This window comes from Aotus nancymaae, unplaced genomic scaffold, assembly GCF_030222135.1.
Source record: "Aotus nancymaae isolate 86718 unplaced genomic scaffold, 86718_ANA_hifiasm-v0.15.2.pri h1tg000007l, whole genome shotgun sequence".
NCBI lineage: Eukaryota > Metazoa > Chordata > Mammalia > Primates > Aotidae > Aotus > Aotus nancymaae.
The window spans coordinates 16,620,825-16,641,378 of record NW_026988418.1 but is presented as its reverse complement, the minus strand read 5'-3'; the positions used below and the strand labels follow the sequence as shown (position 1 = coordinate 16,641,378).

The window sequence follows — 20,554 nt, the reverse complement described above, 5'->3', positions numbered from 1 at the left end:
GTCTGTGCCAAAGGGAGAGCTGTTGGGAGAGACTGGCTTGATTGGCCCTTGTTGGCTAGTGAATCTGGAGAGCACCTGAGTGACTGTGCTATAGTAGATTTTGAACAGTATGCAATTTGAACTACAGGAAAGAACATTTTATCTAGTCACAGAAGTTATCAAATTTAGAGGAATATGGAAGAAAAAAACATAAAGGAGTCTCAGAAAGACCAAGACAAGAATATCACAGAAGCCAAGGAAAAAAGTTTAACAAGGAGAATGGTCAACACCGTCCAATGCTGAGTTAGGTAATCTAATTAAAAGAGGCCGTTAGAGGTTACTTGTAACTTGAAAATGTAAAATTTCATTAGAGTAGTAGAAACAAAAGGCAAATGAGTGAGAGATGAGAAACTAGAAGCAGGAGTACAAATGACATTTAAATATTTCAGTGTAAAAAGAGAAAGAGAAATAGGGTGGTAGCTCAAAAGGATGGCAAGATTGAGATTTTTGTTTTGTTTTGATTTTTAAATATAGAATGGAAAGTTTCAAACAGGCTTTGGCCAAAGACAAGAAGTAGTATTAAAAGAAGAAACTGGGGCACTAAGAGAGAAGGCAAGGTGTAATTGATGGAGTAAGGCCATGAAGAAACAGGGTAAAGATAAGATCAAGAGTACAGGTGGCATTACTCTTAGAATAAGGTGGCATAAGAAAAGAAGAATGTCTTATTAAATGGATAAAAAAAGTCTCTAGATATTTCCAATCAGTAAGAACAGAGACTTAATTTAATAATAATACAATCATATGCTCATTTTTACCAATGAATTCAGTCTCCTTGACATCCCACTGTGCATAATTCTTACAAAATTGTTATTTTAATTCCATCATCAGTAAATCTTTTCTCATAAAAATTTTAACTATATAAAGCTGAAGTCCTTCCTGACCATAATCCCCTTTCACTTTCCTCCCTAAGTATGGGGGCTGGGCACAGTCGCTCACGTCTGTAATCCCAGCATTTTGGGAGGCTGAGGCAGGCGGATCACCTGAGGTTGGGAGTTTGAGACCAGCCTGACCAACATGGAGAAACCTTGTCTCTACTAAAAATACAAAAAATTAGCCAGGTGTGGTGGCGCATGCCTGTAATCCCAGCTACTTGGGAGGCTGAGGTAGCAGAATCATTAGAACCTGGGAGGTGGAGGCTGCAGTGGGCCAAGATTGCGTCATTGCACTCCAGCCTGGGCAACAAGAGTGAAATTCTATTTTTCTTAGTATGTTAGGTATCCTCCCGGACAACTTCTTTTTCTAATTTAAAGTTTTTAATTTTATTTTTTGTAGAGACAGGGTCTTGCTTTGTTTCCCAGGCTGGTCTCAAACTTCTGGCCTCAAGTGACCTTCTCTGCCCAGCCTCCACTTCCAAGAACATATATATGTGTGTGTATGTATGTATGTATGTGTGTATAAAACCTAATTACATAGATATTATTGTGCAAAACTGTTCTGTAACTTGTTTTCACTTACTGTCTGAAAGATCTAAGTCAGTAGATAGCTTTCTTTCTCATTAAAAAAGTTATATAATATTCCATAGTAAGGATGTGCCAGTTTATGCAGCCATTGATGGAACTTAGTGATGGACATTTGTGTCATTTACAGTTTCCAATACTGTATTAAACAATGCTGCAATAAGCAAACTTGTACATATGTGAGAGAACTGTTTTGGAGAATAGCTATATTACTATGCTTTTCTAACAAAACAATTTCCCCATAATAAAACTCCCAATTCATTCTATAAATGCCTCCTTTCCATAAAGATTTTCAGCACACATACAAGATAGTTTTCTCCTATCTTCCAAATTATTCCTACAACTGGCTAAACTGGAATACTAAATGATAGACCATGGGTTTTAGTTTTAAAAGCAACCTCTTGTCTTCCTTTGCTTCTCATCTCTTTATGGGGACAACTAGACATAACCCCTGATTAATCTAAAATCACAAGGCTAACACATGCAAGGAAGACACAATAAGAGGAAGTCAAAATAGGAATAAGCTATTTCCCTTTTTTATTTGTTTTAGTTACAGGCTGAATAAATGCAATGAAATTCCTCACTGCTGTAATCTTTTCTGAAGCCCCTCCCCAACTGCTGGAAAACTGTGTGTTCTCTAAATAGGTACTGTTTTATAAACTGAATTCCCCCTTTTTTTATTCAAAAGTATTAAAACAACAACAACAACAACAAACAAACAAACACAGAGCCCATAGGAAGAGATCAGTTAAATGAGAAATTTGCTTATTCTTCTGGCATCTTCATTCTTGATCCCCTAAATGTCACAACTTGTAATATAAATGATAACATGATGAAAAGTTATACAGCAAATAGCTGATGCCACACAATAATTTTTAAGAGCTAGCTATGGCCTGGTGCAGTGGTACATGCTTATCCCAGCACTTTGGGAGGCCAAAGCTGGTGGATCACTTGAGGTCAGGAGCTCAAGCCCAGCCTGGGCAACATGGCTAAACCCCATCTCTACAAAAAAGTACAACAACAAAAATTAGCCAGGCAGGTGTGGTGGTGCCTGCCTATAGTCCCAGCTACTTAAGAGGCTGAGGTGGGAGGATCACTTGAGCCCAGGAGGTGGAGACTGCAGTGAGCCGAGATCATGCCACTGCACTCCAGCCTGGGTGACACAGTGAGACCTGGTCTCAAAAAGGAAAGAAAGAAGAGAGCTAGCTGTTATATATGGGTTCAATGTTTTTCTGAATGGAGCAAAGACATTTAATCACTTAAGAATGCAGTCTTTTTTAAATAAATAGCTAATTTATGAAGAACCAACACATATGAATAGCCTGTCCTGTACCTTTTGGCTCTTTTCTGTTACGGACTGAACCTGGCACTTCCCTCTTACTAATTTCATGCTCTTCCTAGAACAGATCATTAGAGGAGTTCCTACTATTCTCAAGAGAACCAAGCTAAAAGGAAGGAAGGAAGAGGCTTTGTGAGATGTATTTCTGGCTTCACCAGTGGCAAGTTAATACTGTTTTTTTTTTTTTTTTAAATTAAGTACATTGCTCTGCAACTTTCTTTCACTTCACTATATATCTTGGGGAATATATATGCCATATTATATATAAAGATCTTTCATTTTCTTTAATAGTTTCCCAGTATTTTATTCTACAATAATACCATAATTTACTTGACCAGAACCCTAATAAGAGGACACTAAATTGTTTCTGGCATTTTTTTTTCTAAGAATTATGCTGCAATGAATATCTTCACGCATATACTTTATCATGCAAAGATAAGGTCTAAGAACATCTGTATTGTATAGGCCTAAGAACATCTGTAGCAGAAATTCCTAGAAGTGAAATTTCTTCTAGGTACATGCATGTTTTAAAAAAGAGGTGGGGTCTTGCTATGTTGCCCAGGCTAGAGTATAATAGTTATTTACAGGCAAACTCATTTTGCATTACAGCCTTGAACTTCTGCCTCAAGTGATCCTCCCACCTCAGCCTCCCTAGTAGCTGAGACTACAGGCAAGTGCCACCACGCCTGGCTCTGCATTTTTAAATTTGATAGATTATAGCCAAACTTTCTTTAACCAGTTGAAGACAAAATACAGGAAACTGTCAGTTTCTCCTCACCCTTACATGTACAGTTTGTAATGAAATGTATTTTATCGCTTATGGTCAGATCCTATAGTTCATTTAGCTGAGCACAGTTAATCTGAAAATAATATGTTAAATTACAAGAAATGAGCTCCAGGATCTGCATGTAAAATATCAACTTCACAAGGGTACAGAGAATTCAACAAGATTCCACACACAGAAACACTCTGAAAGTTATAGAGAGCTATATACAATGCTAGTTCTTGTTAAATGAATAAACTTTGGGAACAGCTTATGATTCCACAGCTTAGCAAAATTCTTTTTTAATTTTATAAGAAATATGCCTAAATAAATCTTATTTCCAGTCTCAGGATCTGGCAAGATGAAACAAAGTGAAATCTCGCCACTATACAATAAATTAAGAAATTTGTTTAGGGCTTTAGACTAATGTTTTTCAAACTTTGGATCACAGTCCATTAGTGGATCACAAAACTAGTTTAGTGGGGCTGTAATCAGCATCTAAAGAAAAATGAAGTATAATAGAAAATATTACAGTATATTATAAATATTATAGTATAGTAAAACACAAAGTAAATTCTAGTGAAATTTTAGTTTTAGTTAATATATGTATATGGGTGTATATATGTATCCTGGATTGTGGTGAAATGTGAAATATATTTCACAAATGTTTAAAAGACACCTCTTCAGACTCTGGTACGATAAAAAGGTAGCTTTATTCAAGTCTTCTTTTTTCTTCCCCTAAACTCTGCAATCTTTTTACAGAACAGGTTGGGAATTTAGGTTGGTTTTTTAGGAAGAGACACTTGAGTTATTTCAGGTGGGTTGGAAAGAAATAATAATAACCTAGTATCAGGAACAAGAACAACAACAAAAAGAATTTAACTGTAGGTCTGATTAGCTCTAATGTATTTTCCTACAGAGTGAATAATAGAAGGCTAAAGTATCTTCTTTGGGCAAGAATGATAATAAACAGAGACTTGAGAAAAAAAAATGTGTTGTACAAAATTATTGCTACTTAAAAAGTCAACATTTCTGAAATAAAAGTAATTAACATACAAGGCAGACGCTCTGAAGAAAAAATTAAAATATGCATATGATTCTACTACCCAGGGCCAATAACTATTAACACTCAAACTACAATTTCAATGTATTTGCTTGAGTCTTTTATGTGTGTATATATATATGTATGTATACACACATATATATACACACATAAAATATAATGCTTATAATTGAGATTAAAGGATGTATTTAATTTTGTCCTAGGAACACTACTATGTCATTAAAAGTCCTTCATATGCATCTTATTTTAAAATGGCTTCATAATGTTTCATCATGTGGATATACCAACCAATTCATGTAGCTATTAATGAAGGATTTAGTTTTTCTGAAGACTTAATTGCTAGATCAATATAACTATGTTATCATGGGTTGTTTGAGGGGTAACTGGAAGTAACTTATACAAAATGTTTTGTAAATGGATTTTTACGTAAAATCATGTCGACTACAGCAACTCTCCTCTCAGGACAATAGGTGTCCTGAGATTAGTAAATTCAGTAAAAGAAACCAACACTGAATGTTTTACCCAAAAGTAGAACACAGAAGCAATACTATGTTTACTTATTCTGTAACAACTGACTCTGGAGCAGCATTCAGATATAGGGGATGTCACCTATAAACACAATCCCCTTTAAAATGAATCTTCTTGTGTTTCCAGATTAACAATGAGAAAAAATGTTTTCTGGGAAATACTAAAGGAATGGTATATTCTGATATCTATTTCCTAAGTGATCCACTAAAAATCAATTTAAATAGTTTACCATAAAAGGAACCTTTAAGATTGTTTCAAATACATCACTTCTGTTATTCCTGGGAAAGGGGTAATAATATTCTACCAGGTATAAAAATTCACACTTTGCATTTTTGTCTTTGGAAAAATGATCGTAAGAAGCCAATAAAATATTAAAACTAATAAAAGACAAAGGAACACTGCTTTAAAGGAGAGGAGTTCATAAAAACAGCAGAGGTAATTTTTGTTTCTTTTCTTGAAATGTTTATGATTTTAAAATGACTATTAAGTTTTGCCATTGGGAGGCTAGGTGCGGATCCCAATGTAAACCCAGAACTTTGGGAAGCTGAGGTGGACGGATCACTTGAGGTCAGGAGTTCGAGACCAGTCTGGCCAATATGGTGAAACCACAACTCTAGTAAAAATACAAAATTAGCTGGGTGTGGTGGTGGGCACCTGTAATCCCAGTTACTCAGGAGGCTGAGGCAGCAGAATTGCTTGAACCCAGGAGGCAGAGGTAGCAGTGAGCCAAGATCATGCCATTGCACTCTAACCTGGGTAAACAGCAAGACTCCATCTCAAAAAAAAAGTTTTGCCATAGGGAAAATGATTTAATTACTGGACTCTACTCAATAAAATTTTACTTTCCTTTTTTCTTTTTTTTTTTTAGAGATGGGGTCTTGCTATGTTGCCCAGGCTGGTCTTCAACTCCCAGATTCAAGTGATCCTCCTGCCTTGACCTCCTAAAGTTCTGGGATTACAGGTATGAGCCAGTGTGCCCAGCACAACAAAATTTTAAGACTTAAATTACAGAATTTAGTTTCTAAAAAGCAGCAAAATAAATCTGAAAAAGTTACTCCACATCACTTTACTTGATCTCAGAGAAGGTCAAAAAAAAGGGGCTGAAGCTCTCTTTCACCCAATATTTCAGACACACAACAAGGACATAAAAATTTTTATGCTTTAAATAGGTACAGAAAAAGCATGACAAAATCCAGCATTCATTCCTGATAAAAATTCCCTGCAAACTAAAAATACAAATTTCCTCAATCTGATAAAGAGCATTTGTGAAAAACCTACAGCTAACAACTTGAAAGACTGAATGCTTTCTGGGAAGAAGACACAGATATCCCCATCATTTCTACTTGACATTGTACTGAAGGTTCTAGTCAACATAATAAGATACACACACACACACACACACACACACACACACACAGACACACACATACACACACATACAGCATCCAGATTAGAAAGAAATAAGTAAAACTGTCCTTATTTGCAGACAATTGTCAGTAGGAAATTCAATGAAACTGACTGAGTCCAGAGTCTCACTCTGTCTCCTAAGCTGGAGTGCAGTGGTGCAATTACAGCTCATTGCAGCCTCAACGTCACTGGCTCATCAATTCTCCTACCTCAGCCTCCCTAGTAGCTGGGACTACAAATGCATGCTACCACACCTAACTTTTTTTTTTTTTTTAAAGAGAAGGGAGGTTTTACCATGTTGCTTAGGTTGGTCTTGAACTCCTGGACTCGAATGATCCACCCACCCCAGGCTCCCAAAATACTGGGATTATAGGTGTCAGCCACTATGCAAGCCCCAAAGGAATTTATTTTAAAAGCTACCAGAATTAATAAGTGAGTTTATTAACAAGGTTGCAGGATATAAAATCAATGTATACAAAAATCAATTTTATTTCTTTTTGTTTTGAGACTGAGTCTTGCTCTGTCGCCCAGGCTGGAGTACAGTAGTGCAATCTCAGCTCACTGCAACCTCTGCCTCCCAGGTTCAAGTGATTCTCCTCCCTCAGCTTCCCGAGTGGCTGAGACTACAGGCGTGTGCCACCTCACCCAGCTGATTTTTGTATTTTTAGTAGAGACAGGGTTTCACCATGTTAACCAGGCTAGTCTTGAACTCCTGACCTCAGGTGATGTGCCTGCCTCAGCCTCCCAAAGTGCTGGGATTACAGGCGTGAGCCACCATGCCTGGCCAATTTTATTTCTGTACAACAGCAATAAACAATCAGAAATTAACATTTAAAAAACAATACTGGCTGGGTGCAGTGGCTCATGTTTGTAATCCTGAGGTGGGAAGATCACTTGGGTCCAGGAGTTTGAGACCAACCTGGGCAACATAGTGAGATCCTGTCTCTACAAAAAAAAAAAAAAAAAAAAAAAATTTAGCTGGGCATGGTGTGTGCCTGCAGTCCCAGCTACTTGGGAGGCTAAGGCAGGAGGATCACTTGAGCCTGGGGGGTTGAGTCTGCAGTGAACCATGATCATCCCACTACACTCAGCCTGGGTGACAGAGTGAGACCCTATCTCAAAAAAAACAAACCAAACCAAAACAACAATAAAACCCAATACCATTTATAGTATCAAAAGTGTCAAATACTTAGGGGTAAATCTGACAAAAAATGTGAAAAAGCTATACACTGAAAGCTACAAAGCACTGCTGAGAGAAATTAACGATAACCTAAATAAATGATGAGATATACCATACGCATGGATTGAAAAACATGTTGTTAAGACATGAATTCTCCCCAGACTGATCTCTAGATTCAGTGCAGTCCCAATTAAAATCCCAACAGGATTTGTAGAGAAATTGGCAAGCTGATTCTATACATACGGAAATGCAAAGGACCATAAGTCAAACAAGTTTCAAAAAGAATACAAGTTGGAGGACTAACACTAACTGATTTTAAGTTACCCTGAGGCCACAATAATCAAAACAGTGTGTGGTATTGGGATCAAGGTAGGCAAACAGATCAAAAGAACAGAACAGAGGGTCTGGAAATAAACACATGAATATATGGATAACTGACTGTGACAAAGGTGCAAAGACCATTCTAAAGAGGAAGGATAATCTCAACAAATGGTGCTAGAACAACTGGACATCCATATGCAAAAAAAAAATCCATGCGTTGTACTATGTAACAACATTAACTGAAGATATATCATAGCCCTAAGTGTAAAACTAAAAACTATGAGACTTTTGAGAAAAAAAAAAACAACTTTCCCAGGCGGCTCCCGAAGACGACGGAGGTGCAGTTCCTGGTGCTCGATGGTCGAGGCCATCTCCTGGGCCGCCTGGCAGCCATCGTGGCTAAGCAGGTACTGCTGGGCCGGAAGGTGGTGGTCGTTCGCTGCGAGGGCATCAACATTTCTGGCAATTTCTACATAAACAAGTTGAAGTACCTGGCTTTCCTCCGCAAGCGGATGAACATCAACTCTTTCCGAGGACCCTACCACTGCCGGGCCCCCAGCCGCATCTTCTGGCGGACCGTGCGAGGCATGCTGCCCCACAAAACCAAGCGAGGCCAGGCCGCCTTGGACCGCCTCAAGGTGTTTGACGGCATCCCACCCCCCTACGACAAGAAAAAGCGGATGGCAGTTCCTGCGGCCCTGAAGGTCGTGCGTCTGAAGCCTACAAGGAAGTTTGCCTATCTGGGGCGCCTGGCTCACGAGGTTGACTGGAAGTACCAGGCAGTGACAGCCACCCTGGAGAAGAGGAAGGAGAAAGCCAAGATCCACTACCGGAAGAAGAAACAGCTCATGAGGCTACGGAAACAAGCCAAGAAGAACGTGGAGAAGAAAACCGACAAATACACAGAGGTCCTCAAGACCCATGGACTCCTGGTCTGAGCCTAATAAAGACTGTTAATTCCTAAAAAAAAGGAGAAAATCTTTTTGACATCGTTTAAGGCAAAGATTTCTTAGCTATAACATTAAAAACAAAATCCAGAGCCTCCTCCTGCACGGGGGAGCCCCCGGGCTCGCCCCAGATCAGGCACTCCTACCCTTGGGGCAGTGGCCGGGCGAGTCCGCGGAGAAGCGGCCAGCGGGCGATGGAGACAGAGAGACACCGGACGAGAGGAGGCCGGGTGGGGGAGGCGGGGAGAGTGCGGGGGCAGAGGCTGGCAGGGGGCGCTGGAAGCTGGAGCGGTCCTTGCGCTCCCCGCGCCCGAGGGTGCAGGAGGCTCTGAAGCGGCGGCTGCACCGTGGGGCCCAGGAGGCGGCTGGGGGGCGGGGGGGCGCTGCCGCCGCCGGGGGCGTCGCCAGCCTCGGCCCCTTTGTTCTCACGCGCTCCCCCTCACCGCCCACTCCCCTGCTGTCGCGCGGTGGCGGCGGTGGCGGCTGCAGCTCCTCCGGCCCGAGGCGAGCCCCGGGGGCGGGAGGGGGCGGGGGGAGCGCGCCAGCCGCGGAGAGTGGGGGGCGATGGCAAAGCTCCGGGTGGCTTACGAGTACACGGAAGCCGAGGACAAGAGTATCCGGCTCGGTTTGTTTCTCATCATCTCCGGCGTCGTGTCGCTCTTCATCTTCGGCTTCTGCTGGCTCAGTCCCGCGCTGCAGAATCTGCAAGCCACGGCGGCCAACTGCACGGTGCTGTTGGTGCAGCAGATAGGCGAGGTGTTCGAGTGCACCTTCACCTGTGGCGCCGACTGCAGGGGCACCTCGCAGTACCCCTGCGTCCAGGTCTACGTGAACAACTCCGAGTCCAACTCCAGGGCTCTGCTGCACAGCGACAAGCACCAGCTCCTGACCAACCCCAAGTGCTCCTATATCCCTCCCTGTAAGAGAGAGAATCAGAAGAATTTGGAAAGTGTCATGAATTGGCAACAGTACTAGAAAGATGAGATTGGTTCCCAGCCATTTATTTGCTATTTTAATCAACATCAAAGACCAGATGACGTGCTTCAGCATCGCACTCATGATGAGATTGTCCTCCTGCATTGCTTCCTCTGGCCCCTGGTGACATTTGTGGTGGGCGTTCTCATTGTGGTCCTGACCATCTGTGCCAAGAGCTTGGCAGTCAAGGCGGAAGCCATGAAGAAGCGCAAGTTCTCTTAAAGGGGGAGGAGGCTTATGGAAAGCAAAGCACAGAAGCTGCACTCATTGGCACACGTCCACCTGCAGAACCGGTGTTTCCTGGCGCAGGAGATGGACAGGGCCACGACGGGGCTCTGAGAGGCTCATCCCTCAGTGGCAGCAGAAACAGGCACAACTAGAAGACTGGAACCTCAAAGCTCGTATTCCATCTGCTGTAGCAATGGCTAAAGGGTCAAGCTCTTAGCTGTGTGGAGTAACTATTTCAGAAAACCCTATAAGAAGTTCATTTTCTTTCAGAAGTAACAGTATATTATTTGTACAGTGTATATAAACCATTATGATTTATGCTACTTAAAAATATTAAAATAGAGTGGTCTGTGTTAAAAAAAAAAAAAAATCCATAAAAGAAAAATTGATAGGCCAGTCATGGTGGCTCACACCTGTAACCCCAGCACTTTGAAAAGCCAAGGTGGGTGGATCACTTGAGGTCAGGAGTTCAAGACCAGCCCGACCAACATAGTAAAACGCTGTCTCTACTAAATACAAAAATTAGCTGGGCATGGTGGCAGATGGCCTGTAGTTCCAGCTACTCGGGAGGCTGAGGCAGGAGAATCGCTTGAAACCAGGAGGCAGAGGTTGCAGTGAGCCGAGATCACGTCATGGCACTCCAGCCTGGGTGACACAGTAAGACTCTCAAAAAGAAGAAAAACTGATAAACTGAACTTCATGGAAATGGAAAACTTTTGCTCTTTAAAAGATACAGTTAAGTATTTTTCTTTTTTCCTGTCTACAAAAAATGAACTTTTTTTTCCTGGTCTAGATTATGGCTGGGTTTTTATTTATTTAAAATTTATTTTTTAATTGATAAAAACTGTAAATATTTATAGTGTACAATATGTTTTGAAATATGTATACATTGTGGAATGGCAAAATTGAGCTAATTAACATATGTATTATCTTACATACTATCATTTTTGTGCAGTGAGAACACTTAAAATCTACCAGTGATTTTCAAGTATATAATACATTGTTATTAATTATAACAGTTAAGTATCTTAACTGTAAAAAAAATACAGTTAAGAGAATGAAGTAAGTTACAGACTGGAAGAAAATATTTGCAAAGCATATGTTTGATAAAGGACTTGCATCCAAATATAGAAGAAACTCTCAAAACTAAATCATGAGAAAACAAGTAACAAAAAAAAGGGAGGGGGGCAAAAGATTTTAACAGATACTGAACCAAAGAAAATAACACAGGCTGGGTTGGTGGCTATACCTATAATCCCAGCACTTTGAGAGGCCAAGGTGGGAAGATCACTTGGGGTGAAGAGTTTGATACCAGCTTGAACAGCATGGTTGAGATCTCATTTCTACCACAAATTAAAAAAATTAGCCAGGCATGGTGGTATGAGCCTGTAGTTCCAGCTACTGGGGAGGCTGAGGCTGGAGGATCGCTGGAACCCAGGAGACTTGAGACTACAGTGAGCCATGACTGTACCACTGCATTTCAGCTTGGGTAACAAGGTGAGATCCCATCTCTAACATAAAATAAAACAAAACAAAATAAAATAAAATAACCCATGCAGAGAGCAGATTAGCAAATAAGCACATGAAAAGATATTCAACATCAGCCAACAATAATATGGAAATTGTAACTATAATGAGGTATTACACACCTATAAGGATGGCTAAAATGAAAAAGACTGGCTATACCAAGTGTTGGTGAGGATGTGCAGCAACTGGATATATCTGTGGAATGAAAAATGATATAATCACTTTGAAAAACACTTGGGCAGATTCTTTTTTTTTTTTGAGACGGAGTTTCGCTCTTGTTACCCAGGCTGGAGTGCAATGATGCGATCTCGGCTCACCGCAACCTCCGCCTCCCGGGTTCAGGCAATTCTCCTGCCTCAGCCTCCTGAGTAGCTGGGATTACAGGCATGCGCCACCATGCCCAGCTAATTTTTTGTATTTTTAGTAGAGACGGGGTTTCACCGGGCAGATTCTTAAAAATTAAACATACACATAGCCATTCTATTTCTAGCTATTTATTCAAAACAAATGAAAGCATATATCCACACAAAGCCTTGTATATGAATGTTCACAGCAACTTTATAATAAAGTCCCAAATTAGAAACAATGCAAATTTTTATCAACAGTTAAGTAGACAAAACAAACTGTGGTATATACATATATAATGGAACACTGTTAAGTAACAAAGAAGAAATGAGCTGTCATATACACAACAAAAGGGATAAATCTCACAGTTAATTATGCTGAGTGAAAGAAGTCAGACCAAAATGGAGTATATTCTGTATGATTCCACTTACATAAAATTTCAGAAAATGTAAACTAATTTCTAATGACAGAAAGCAGATGAGTGATTTGGAAGCAGGGGTGGAGAGTAGTGAGGAAAGTTGGGCAGGAGCGGTCACAAAGGGGCATAAACATTTTGGGGAGCAATGGATATGTTTGTTATCTTGATTGTGGATAATGGTTTCATGGGGAAATACATCAAAACATCAATTTGCACATATCAAAAACATAGTTTATCATATGTCAATTACACCTCAATAAAGCTGTATAAAAAAGCCAAAATATAATATGCTGAATCAAACAATGGAAGAATAAACACATCAATGAAAAAAAATCTGCTACAAAGGCTTCTGCATTATCCCTGTATTTCCTGTTTTCATTACAAAGAAAAGGACTATAACATCTGTTCCATGACCCAGAGTACACTCTTAACCTTTGCTGTCTCAAAATACATGCTTTTGGGTGTGTAGATACAAATGGGTCAACTCAAAACTATCAATTCTCATAAGAAAAACAAGTAATGTACAAGCACCACTAATAACAACCAAGATTTAATTGAGAAGAACCGTCATTTTCTTTACTAAGGGTAGCAGCATATTTATTATCAGTCTTTCTTTCTTTTCCTTCTTCTTTTTTTTTTTTTTTTTTTTTTTTTGCAGAAATGGGGGTCTCATTAATGTTGCCAAGGCTAGACTCAAACTCCTAGCACTTAAGTGCTCCAGGTTCCTTCTCTTTATAATGAAAAACTCCTAGCACTTAAGTGCTAGGAGTTTGAGCCTAGCCTTGGCAACATAATGCTTCCTGCCACGGCCTCCCAAAGTGCTGGGATTACAGGTATGAGCCACAGTGACTGGCCTTATTAGTATTTCTTGCTTTATGGAATATATCTTTGTTCCTAAATGGATGGATGGACTTTGAACCTATGTTCTAATAATAGTAACTGAAAGTAAATGAGCACTGAGCACTTCAATTAGCATTTGCTGTCTCTCTTGGTCCTCATAATAACCATACCATTTTACAGATAAAGCTTACAAGGTAAAATAACTTGTCTAAGATCACATGACAATTGAGTGGCAGAGCTCAAATCCTAAGTCTGTCTCACTTGAAAGCTCACATTCCTAACAGCTACACTTAATTGAATGTTCTGGTTGATCGTTTTGAAGAGTGTCTAGTAATTATCTTTATGTTTCTTTTTTGAAAAACCAGGAATCCATGTATAAACTTCACTCAGAAAGAGCAGGAATAGGCTGGCATGGTGGCTTATGCCTGTAATCCCAGCACTTTGGGAGGCTGGGACAGGAGAATTGCTTGAGTAGGAGTTCGAGACCAGCCTGGGTAACATGACAAAACCCTGTCTCTACAAAAAATGCAAAAATTATCCAGGTATAGTGGTGTGCCCTGTAGTCCCAGTTACTCAGGAGGCTGAGGTGGGAGGATCACCAAAGCCCAGGAGGTTGAGGCTGCAGTGAGGTGCACACTCCAGCCACTACATTATAGCCTAGGTGACAGAGTAAGACTGTCTCTAGAAAAAGAAAGGGAGAGAGCATAGGAATAAAAATAGTCAGTCGAGGCCAGGCGCAGTGGCTCACGCCTGTAATCCCAGCAATTTGGGAGGCCGAAGCCAGTGGATTACTTAAGGTCCAAAGTTCGAGACCAACCTGGCCAACATGGGGAAACCCCCATCTCTACAAAAATATAAAAAAAATTAGCTGGGCATAGTGGCACACACCTGCAATCCCAGCTACTGGGGTGGAGGGAGGGAGGGGCTAAGACAGGAGAATCGCTTGAACCTGGGAGGGAGGTGGAAGTTACAGTGAACTGAGATCATGAGTTGCACTCTAGCCTGGGCGACAGAGTGAAACTTCACCTCAAAAAAAAAAAAATAGTTACTCCAACTCTAAAAAACACATTAAATGTGGCCACAAATGGCCACTGATTAATTCATTAATATGTTTCATAATAAAGATTATGAAATATAAAAACCTTATAACTCAGTAACCTAAATAAAGTTCTGTTTTCACCCTAATGTCCCAGTTATCTAGACAGAAATTGGACTTCTGTCAGTTATAGCTTATGTTCATGTGATCTTTATCAATCTTAAAAGCTCTTCCTAAAAACTATTAAAATGGGATCTTTTTGGCCAAAGAATTGTTAGGTTCAGGCTTATGGGTGCCAAAGAATGTTTCAACTTGAGTCCATTTAACACTTTCAAAGATCTGTTGTCAAACAAGCTAATATCTGATTTTTTAAAAAATGCAAACTCTCTTCACAGGCTTATTAGTATAGAACAATGTACAGTGATTGCTAAGTTCAATTTTACCTGTCTCATTTCAGACCAGTCTTTATAATAATCTGCTTCTATAATAAGTACAAGGCCATGACCAAAAGCAGATGTTAGACTATGGAATTACAGTGAACTTGCAATGTTATTTTTTTAGATTTTTGGTGCCATGACTTGGATACAAACTGAGTTTGCTGCAGGCACAACACGGAGTACTAACCACTATATGACCATAGCTGTGATGTTTTTAAGCCACAGCACCTTCCATGGTAACTTTTATTTTGTTTTCTGTATTTGGCACTGTCATAAGATCCTTATGATTATTTTTTCCAGAATATTTACAGTGAAAAGTTAATTGTTTCAACACAGACATAACACTTAGATATTTTCATTTTAACTCTTTGTTGCTGAAAAAACTCACAACAGTTAAACCTATAGAATGATATATTACATAATCTCATACTCTAAATATATTTCTATCTTTGTCATATCTATAACATTTTTGCCTGTAAATCTTCTTGCTTGGGGAATTTTGCAGTGGCCTTTGGTCAAATACAACAAAGTTCAATCCTCAGTTTTTAGAGTTATACCTGTTTTATAATCAAGGCATCAGTGGAAAGGAATTCAAGACTCCTAAATTCTACATGAAAGCTGTAATACTTCACCATTTATCATTGTATAGACAATTTAAATAATACTTTAAAATAAAGTGATACCAATAAAGGCAAGGTAGATTCTATTTAGTCACAGAAGCCATTTTGTGTGGCTTTGCATCAGATCTAAGATGTGCAGATGTAACAGACCCAATGTAGAAGACTTAGAAACAAATTATTTAATCTAAATTTTATTAGCAGTCAAATCTATTTTTCATATTTTTTAAATGGACATTGATTAACCTTCCTTTATTCTCCTCTGAAGCAATCACAGACTATGGTAGGAAGCCATTTTCTGGATTTGCTTGGAATTAATGAACTGAGGCTTTCTTGCTGAACTGTGTAGTTCCACTCTTGGCTTCCCATAGACAGTTCATGAGCAATGTAATTTGCTTTCATTGTAGAGGGTATTCCTTTAGTGTTCTTATTCATGAAATGAAAGCAATGAAAGGGAAAGACTTTCATAAAGGTTTTTTTTTTTTTTCCTGACATGATTCCTTCTAAAACAGAAAGCCACTTTAAATAAAATCTAATTAGGGCCAAATATAGTATAGATGGCCTCTGTAACAATTAGATTTGAAATATACAAGACACTGAATAATGTGTTACATTATTTTCTATTGGATGTCCCTGGTTCTATGCCAAACATGTCTTGGCTGCAATGGAGAGTGAGTGAGGAGGCTTCTGGGGAGAAAAAGAACATAATTATGGGGCTCTAGAAGAGTATAGCTGCAATCTGGCACTTTGCAGAAATTCTGGAATAGGAATGTAGCTCTTTTACAATTCTAACTCTATAGGTTAGGTCAACTTACAGCATATGGGAACTTTACAACATATCCCTAAAGAAACTCAAGCCTTGCCAGAGAAGTGACAGTAAGCCATATGGTTTTGTTTAGAGATATACAGTTAAAGAATAGATTTTATGTTCACACAAAAATCTATTTTGAAGCTAGGGAGAAAATAAAAAGATAAGCTTTTTTTACTGGAAGCAAAACAGAAAGGAAAAACAAATCACAGCTATTTAGAACAAAGACCAAAATCTTTTCAACCCATTAAGCATGAATTAAGAACCAATATTAAAAGGAAGAAAATTAGTTGCCATATTAGTTCATAAAGTTCAACAGGTGTTTATTGTAAGCAAAAGCTATAAAAATAATGCAGTAAAATCCTGATACATTGCAGAATCAAAATAAACAACAAACCCCACCCCCAAAACTCCATAAAAAAAACACTTCGGTTTAAAGAATGCTATGGCAGTTGCTTTTCTCAAAGGATTGAAACAATTTTAATCCCAGCTGCCCCCTATTTTATCTAACAATAGATTGTTTAAAGATGTGTCACTTCTGGTGAAGCCATTCATTTCACCTAAACTGCATAGAGTTAAGCCTCAGAATCACCTACAGACCATATGCAGACTAAATACAACACTTGTGCCTGATTCTGAATGGTATCTTGTATCAAAATGCTCCTTTAATTTTAGCTCTCGCTTCTCAAGCTTCTCTTTCAACTTATCAGAAGCTGCCTATAGTAACCAAAATTGGATTCATGCAGAAAATAAATATATTTTAGGAAAACATGCAAAAAGCACCCGTTAACATTAAAACCAGAAGGCAGTGTATGTTGCAGAGCACACGAAAGAAAAGGCTTTAAAATTTAGTAATTCACAACATCCAGTTTGAAGTATTACAGTAATATTTTAAAGTAACACACCATAATGATACAATCATTTTGTTTGTTCAACAAATGTTTACTGAACATTTATATGCCTGGCACTGTGCTGGGTGCTGAGGATACCGTGATTCGTAAACAGACACATAAAGTACTACAGGTTTGTACAGTTTCTAAGGCTGAAAAGTAAAAAGTTTTTATTGGTAAAACTATAAAAGAGAAAACAAGGTCATCCTTTGATTTTTCCATTAGAGGCAGCTGTCACCTCCACTCCTACCCTTATTATGAAGGGATTGAGACAGATGATAAATGGGGGAAAGAAGTGAGAATAACAATAGGCAATTAGCAGTGAGAATTAGGAATGAGCTAAAACCACTACCAAAAGTAAAAATTCTTAATCTTGGGTCCAGGGAATCCATGGATATTTTCATAGGATCCTTGATCTCCCAGATACTATATTTTGAATTCTGATATATGGATGTATATACATTTATTAGGAAGTTGGTCTTATCAAGTCTCAAAGGGATCAGCATTTGAAAATGGCTAAGGGTCACTAAACTAAAAGAATGAAGTTCAACCAGGTGCGGTGGCTCATGCCTGTAATACCAGCACTTCGGGGAGGCCAAGGTCGGTGGATCACAAGGTCAAGAGATCAAGAACATCGTGGCCAACATGGTGAAACCCCGTCTCTACTAGAAATACAAAAATTAGCCGGGCATGGTGGCGCACGCCTGTAGTCCCAGCTACTCGGGAGACTGAGGCAGGAGAATCGCCTGAACCAGGGAGGTGGAGGATACAGTGAGCTGAGATCTCACCACTGCATTTCAGCCTGGCAACAGCAAGACCTTGTCTCAGGAAAAAAAAAAAAAAAGAAAGAATGAAGTTCAAGGTCTAAACATCAGATCAAGAAACTAAGGGAATTCTTTCGAAAACAGAAAGGTTTCACCAGTGTCCCATATATCACTCCATATATGTGGCTACCTATAGCAAGTATCAGTATGTCCTCCATTCAACTTCAGTGGACACTACAAAAATACCCTAGTTAAATGAATTACAACCAATGAATGACTTTCAAAATATATGATGACCTGTCTCTCTTTTTTTTTCTTTTAACATACCTTTTAGGCTTCTATAACAAGGTCCCTTGCTTCAAGCTCTCCTTCAAGAATACTAAATAGCGTTAAGAAGTTCAGGCTTGCTGAGTTTTTCCAGATTCATCTTGAAAGCCTAAAACAAAGGTAATAATCAGACAATCTCCAAAGACATAGTTAATTTGATATAATTAAAGAAAAAATAAAGTGATAAAGTGAGAGATAAGAAGAGTAATGATAGTATCAAATGCTTTAATAAAGGAAATAGTTTCAATTAAATAGAAATATAAGTTTTCTGATGTTAATCACAAACCTAGTATCAACAGAAAATAAAATTCACTTTAATTATTGATTTCACTACCACTCACAAAGATCAATTTTTCATCATGTTTCCTCCAGACATATTTACAAACAAACATCCCAGAAAATCTCAGAAAGAATTAGCCACTAATTTTTCAGGTAAAATTGTGTTACAATGAATACTATTTCTTTGAAAAATTGTTAGACCATGAAAAGATTTCCCAGTTTTAGATAACCAATTTCCAAAACTGTATATAAAACATTCTGATATCCCTCTTCAATTAGTCAAAATAAAATTGGGCAAAGATAATATTTAGTGGGAGTATGGGAGAAACTTTTCTTTTAAATTGTCCAATTCCACAGACAATAGCTATCACCATAATTATATTTTGTATAATAAAAGAGACTTATACAACTATATGTAAATCTACTTTAAATGAATTCTTAAGGAATATTGTTTACACTTTTTCTTTTTTTTTTTTAAGACACAGTCTTGCTCTGTCACCCAGGCTGAAGTGTAGTGGTGCAAACATAGCTCACTGCAGCCTCAACCTCCTGGGCTCAAGTGATTCTCCTGCCTCAGCCTCCCAAGTAGCTAGGATCACTTATACATGCCACCATGCCTGGTTACTTTTTCTTGTTTGTAGAAATGGGGTCTCCCTTTGTTACCCAAGCTGGACACAAACTCCTGGGCTCAAGCAATCCTCCCACCTTAGCCTCCCAAAGTTTACAGGCATGAGCCACTGTGCCAGGCCTGTTTAAAAATCTTAACTGGCTAGGCTACTATAAACTGAAAGTTTACAGGCATGAGCCACTGTGCCAGGCCTGTTTAAAAATCTTAACTGGCTAGGCTACTATAAACTGAATTTATCTGACTTCATAAGTTCACATTTCTCTGAGAATCTGCATGTTCCAAAGTATATTAAATGGCAAACTGCACGGCACAAACTCAATCCCTTCTACAGGACTAATTCTCACAAAGCACATAAAGATAGAAGTTAGACTGCTGTACAATCTTGGAAGGGCCTTCTGACCAGTGTGTATGGTAAGATATATTTTATAATTTCCAAAGTATAATAATACTATTTCTCTCTCCACTTCTTACTTCCAAATTGCCACTCTTATAGTATTCTTTAAAGTGAATCATAACATGACTAGTTCACATACCTCCAGTAACTTATCACTCTTATTAAATTGTAGGGGGCACATAAAAGAAGAACTGATTCCTTCCAGAGCTACTGCTTTTAAGTGAACATGTATAAAATGTATACTTCTTTTTGTTGTTAGATTGTGTTCCAGGACATGCTGTACAAGTTTTTTTAAAGTACAGTAAAACATCTTCAATGCAACTCAGCTCTAACTGCTAATATTTTCTTTTTCTTTTTTTTTTTTGAGACGGAATCTCACTCAGTTGCCCAGGCTGGGGTGCAGTGGCATGATCTCAGCTCACTGAAACCAATGTCTCCTGGGTTCGAGCGATTCTCCTGTCTCAACCTTCTGAGTAGCTGAGATTACAGGCACCCGCCATCATGCCCGGCTAATTTTTGTATTTTAGTAGAGACAAGATTTCACCATGTTGGCCAGGCTAGTCTTGAACTCCTGACATCAGGTGATCCACCTGCCTCCACCTCCCAAAGTGCTAGGATTACAGGTGGTAGCCACTGCACCTGGCCTTTTTTTTCTTTTTCTTTTTTTTTTTTGAGACAGAGTTTCACTCTTGTTGCCCAGGCTGGAGTGCAATGGCGCAGTGTTGGCTCACTGCAACCTCTACCTCCCAGGTTCAAGCAATTCTCCTGCCTCAGCCTCCCAAGTAGGTGGGTTTACAGGCATGTGCCACTATGCCCAGATAATTTTTGTATTTTTAGTAGAGACAGGGTTTTACCATGTTGGCCAAGCTGGTCTTAAACTCCTGACCTCAGGTGATCTGCCTGCCTTGGCCTCCCAAAAGTGCTGGGATTATAGGCGTGAGCCACCGCGCCTGGCCTCTAATTTTCTAACAGGTGAATTTTAGCAACTAGTAAATGA

The 20,554-nt window shown here is 39.1% G+C and overlaps 2 protein-coding genes across 2 annotated transcripts; both read left to right on the top strand.

Annotated features, from left to right (window-relative positions):
* The first annotated feature begins 8,512 nt into the window (after window positions 1–8,512).
* On the top strand, window positions 8,513–9,087 carry LOC110567750 (large ribosomal subunit protein uL13-like). Its single transcript, XM_064372367.1, has one exon. It carries the CDS (start codon window positions 8,610–8,612, stop codon window positions 9,033–9,035), a length of 426 nt encoding a protein of 141 aa, XP_064228437.1. The 5' UTR covers window positions 8,513–8,609; the 3' UTR covers window positions 9,036–9,087.
* A 500-nt stretch (window positions 9,088–9,587) lies between these two features.
* Window positions 9,588–10,739, top strand: LOC110567752 (calcium-activated potassium channel subunit beta-4-like). Its single transcript, XM_064372368.1, has one exon. It carries the CDS (start codon window positions 9,609–9,611, stop codon window positions 10,017–10,019), a length of 411 nt encoding a protein of 136 aa, XP_064228438.1. The 5' UTR covers window positions 9,588–9,608; the 3' UTR covers window positions 10,020–10,739.
* Window positions 10,740–20,554: the final 9,815 nt, after the last annotated feature.

Bases quoted from the DNA above. Each gene is read 5' to 3' on its own strand.
- LOC110567750 (XM_064372367.1), top strand. From the start codon at position 8,610: ATGAACATCAACTCTTTCCGAGGACCCTACCACTGCCGGGCCCCCAGC.
- LOC110567752 (XM_064372368.1), top strand. From the start codon at position 9,609: ATGGCAAAGCTCCGGGTGGCTTACGAGTACACGGAAGCCGAGGACAAG.